Source organism: Limulus polyphemus, unplaced genomic scaffold (assembly GCF_000517525.1).
Source record: "Limulus polyphemus unplaced genomic scaffold, Limulus_polyphemus-2.1.2 Scaffold4501, whole genome shotgun sequence".
Taxonomy (NCBI): domain Eukaryota; kingdom Metazoa; phylum Arthropoda; class Merostomata; order Xiphosura; family Limulidae; genus Limulus; species Limulus polyphemus.
In genome coordinates this window covers 51,820-56,116 of record NW_013670111.1, presented here as the reverse complement: position 1 = coordinate 56,116, position 4,297 = coordinate 51,820, and the positions used below count along the sequence as shown (strand labels likewise).

General features: G+C 30.9%; 1 protein-coding gene across 2 annotated transcripts in view; it reads right to left on the bottom strand.

Moving 5' to 3' along the window:
* The window catches only part of LOC106471264 (probable ATP-dependent RNA helicase DDX17), a 34,322-nt gene extending 30,443 nt beyond the window's left edge, over positions 1-3,879 (bottom strand). The window contains exon 1 of one of the 2 annotated variants that reach the window (XM_013931855.2): positions 3,704-3,879. In XM_013931855.2, coding sequence (XP_013787309.1) covers positions 3,704-3,735 — 32 coding nt within the window. In that variant the 5' untranslated portion in view covers positions 3,736-3,879. The remainder of the gene's footprint in view (positions 1-3,703) is intronic. The other variant, XM_013931856.2, reaches the window with a different exon arrangement.
* Between the last annotated feature and the right edge of the window lie 418 nt (positions 3,880-4,297).

Below are 4,297 nucleotides of genomic sequence, written 5' to 3'. Positions count from 1 at the left end.
CTTTACAAACATTAAGACTTAATGAAAAAAAAAATAATTATATTTTGCGTATGAAAGCATTGTAATGTTTACTGATAAACTGCCAAATTTCGTTAACATTCGCTAACTAATTTAAAATTTTTGTCATGAAAACTATAACAAGGACCAAGCCCGGGTTGAGAGAGTTGAAGAATGGTCAATCATGCAGTCTGTCAGTTTTAGCAATCCATAGAAGAACTGGCTTTATGACTTCCAGCTCCATCCTTCTGTTACTTGTGGGAAACTCGAATGTTCCAATAGCTTTATGCAGAATGTTGTTGCTATGCAAGACAATAAATAACCAACCAGTTCTCTTGGAAATAAGAACCATATGTGATTATGATAACAAGTGACTGTCCATCATAGTTTTTAAATAGATTATGATAGGATATTTGTGCTTCAATAATTTCTCTCTTTTCTGATTCTAGTAGTGGCTGTGTAACATTATCCTTTCCTATCTGTTTCCTGAGGTGCCTTTTATAAAATACCCTGCTTTGTTTGTCAACAGGAACAATGTGGAAGTAGAATGCATTGTCTTTACACTGTTTCTATGATGGTGCCATGGCTTGTGAGGTGTAATAAAGCATTGATAGCAGTGGCTACGTACACACTGTGACTAGTGTTAAAAAGTCTGGTCTAGCCAGGTAACACTACTACTGATAACTGAAAGTATATAATCCATGATGGAGCAGATAAGGCTTTAAAAGGGCATAAACAATTTACAATTTTCAGCTTCTATTCCCTGCTACAACTTTAGTGAATTGGTGGCTAGGGTAGCACTGGTGTTAATTCTCTCACTATGGGCTCAGTCCCAGGAACTGACCTCATTTTGTGCTTGTTATAGTTTTCATACTATAACTGTTAATACAGTGTGTTTATCTTCACAAATTTTGGTAGATTTTTAGTAAATATTACATGTCATTTGTATCCAAAAAATCAGTTTTCTAATTAAGTATTTTTACTACATTTTTTCCGTGAATATGTTGAATCTTATTTTTGACTAGCCAGAGTGCAAAATGAATTTTAAATTAGGATTAAAAATACTATTCTTTGTGTCAAAAATCTCAAGTTTCATTTGTGTAGCCTCCTCTAAAACCTAAAAACACAGAGCTTTTTTTCAGAAAAACTTTATATCTTGTATGTTGTTTACTCTATTTTATCTCTGTACAGGTTTGTTCAATTTAACTAAGCTTGTAACCATCATAAAAAATTAGGAAATAGATCTAAATTATAATTTTTTCATTCTAGAATGACTACAAATCGTAACTAAAAAAAACAAACAAATGTATATTCTACATAACTTAAATTTCATAACATTATACATTACATATATTTAATATTTTTTATTTTATTGACCTTTCAGCCATGTCTGACTAACATTAGAGGTTACACGCAGGCACATGCGGCTTTATGTTACCATATCCAATAATATAAAACTGGCCTTTATAAAGTGACATGTCTTGGCTGTGTTTTAGTGGACAATGTTTTGGTAAAATACAGTCACATTTCAATTATCATACATTATTACTATTTACAAATAAATTCTTAAACTTATTTTTATTATAACACAGAAATAAATAAAGAAGTAAAGCAAACAATTATTTCTTATATTCGTTTGCTGTGCCTTATCAAATTTTGCAGATGGAGGATGTGAAAGGAGATAATCTTTTTAGGTTTTATTTATACATTTTGAAATAACCAAAAATCATACCACAGAATTTCACTGTGAACATTCTTTACAGAGAACTTTATGAATCTCAATGTGAACACATTTTGTACAGAATTTTATAAGTCTTAACATCTTGGAAAAGATGAAATTTTGGAAGGGCAAATTCCATTTTAAGGAGCTAGTTGTTAAAGAACTTGATAACACTTTTAATAACCTCTAATCAGGAATCATTACTATACTTCTCTGATTAAGACTTGCAGTATATGGAAATCGGTGTTTTTGTTTCTTAAGAAAATTAAAAGGAAATTCAGATGTCTATGTTACTTTTTTTTAATCTGTTTATGCCAAGAGGAAAATTATATGTATTTGAATATTCATCGTAGATAGTTAGAAGTTTTGACAACAGAAATGTGGATGCTTAAATGACTTTTTCTTTAGTTTATCAAGCATAGTAAACACATGAATAGATTTTATTAAGCTTGACTGGCAGTCATACCAATTATAGCAAAAGTTAAATATGCCTGTGATAGGGGACATCAAACATGAGATTAGTTCTGTACTTTTTTTTTTTTTTATACACCAAATATTTCATTTGGAATAAATGATCATTTGTGAATTGCATGCACAGCATCCACATTAACAGCTGTTGTTTCTTCCTCAGCTGATAGTTTCCATTTGTTTCTTCCATTAGAATTTTCATCAGGCATAATTTAGTACCATGCCTGATATCTCCATCTGCATGGAAATGAGATGGAACACTTGTTCATTTGTACTCATTTACCCATGTTCATCTCTTTTAGGTAAAGAAAAAGGGCCATGCCATATCTATGGTGACCAGCTGCAATGCTGTAAGGAAACATTCCCAGCTTCAGTAAGGTATTTTAGACATTGGCCCTCCCCACAGGCATGGAGGAAGCATAAAAGAACCACAGTCATTTCAATTAAAGTATCCCACAAAACCAGTACTGATAAATCAGATTTTGAAGATTTCAGTTTTGACATAAAAATTTGAAGTGCATCAAGTTTTGGTTTAAATTCTGACAATCTGTGTCATGTTTTTGGCACACTGGATGCTGCTGCATTGCAAGTTTTCCAAGCTCTCTCTCAAATCCCTAAGACATGTGGCATTACGATCAGCAATAAACAGTGTAATAAATATTATTTTCAATCATAAAAAATCAGATACTTTATTAATTTTTTTTTTTTGGAAAATATTGCTCCACACTAAAAATTTTGTACTAAAATTATTAAAAAAAAAGAGAGTGGTATACCTAAGTTCTGTTAGGCTCACATTTTTGCATAAGAGCTTCATTATCATCAGGCACCTCAAAACCACATTATGAATTTTTCAAAAAATTAGACCCCCTAGGACTTTAGGATGAGTGTTATAGGGTGTCTATATAAACAAAAAATAGGCACTTTTTAAACAACAGAGGGGTCCACTAATCCCCCTTTCATCCCATGGGTATTTACTCTTACCAAGTAATACTCATAAGTAATATTCCTAAGCCTAAGGTTTTTGTGCCCTTTTATCATTCTAAATATAAAAAACACTATCTGAAAAGGGGCCAGTGTTTTTTTTGATATTCTTGTTCAGACTATGCAGCTGTAATATGACATAATTATAACAACGATTAAATATATTTTTTGTATGTATCAGTAACTGAGATTAAAATGGATTTATTTTATCTAGTTACAAAATTTTATTAAATGAAATTACGTATTGAAAGAATCTTCTACAATTGCACAAATGAAAATTTTGAATATGGCTGCACAACGGATCGATTTTCCTGCTACTGCTACGTCTTACTTAAGACTCTTAGTACTACTACAAGTCATACGACCATACAACTACGCCACCAGCAGATTCATCATTTACCGATTTACTTCAGCCATTATGCATAGGCGAGGTTGACTATATATTATTTATTATAACATATATATATAATATTAATAGATAATAAAGGCATTCTTCTTACTTTCATTTTACATGCTAATAACTTAAATACGACTTACCCCCTATCTCCAGATCTACCTCTGAATGACATTGAATTCTGTGTTGAGAAAGAATAAATTTCGATCTTTCTGAAATAATTTTAACTACTATTCACAAACCTTACAACAAGTTGAACAATAATGCAACGTCGCTTACCGGTTGTCTTCTTCAACACAAAGAGCTTTGATGTAATTGTGATAAACAGATAACGGTCACAAATCATTAGCATTCATTCGCTTTATAAAATAGACCAGACGTAATTTATAAAAATAGTAATAATATATAGGTTAAAGATATTAAATTACTTTATTTTTTACGCTTAGTTTTTTTAAAATATCAAAAAGTAGTTAATAAACTATCTATTTGGGCAAGATATAAATTAACTAGATCTTTTGCACGTGTATAGGTAAAAATCATGTATTACTACGACAAATTGACGTCATTTTAAGCCTGGTCTGAGAATAACGATTACGCTAAGCTAGTTACAAGTAAAAATTTTTGGAAATTATCAGAAGGAAAAAGCTCTAAATTCCCTAATTTTTTAATTATCTTACTTTTTTAATGTTTCAACCGGTTTTAGAATTACGCTCAATTCACATTTCGAATTTTACTTT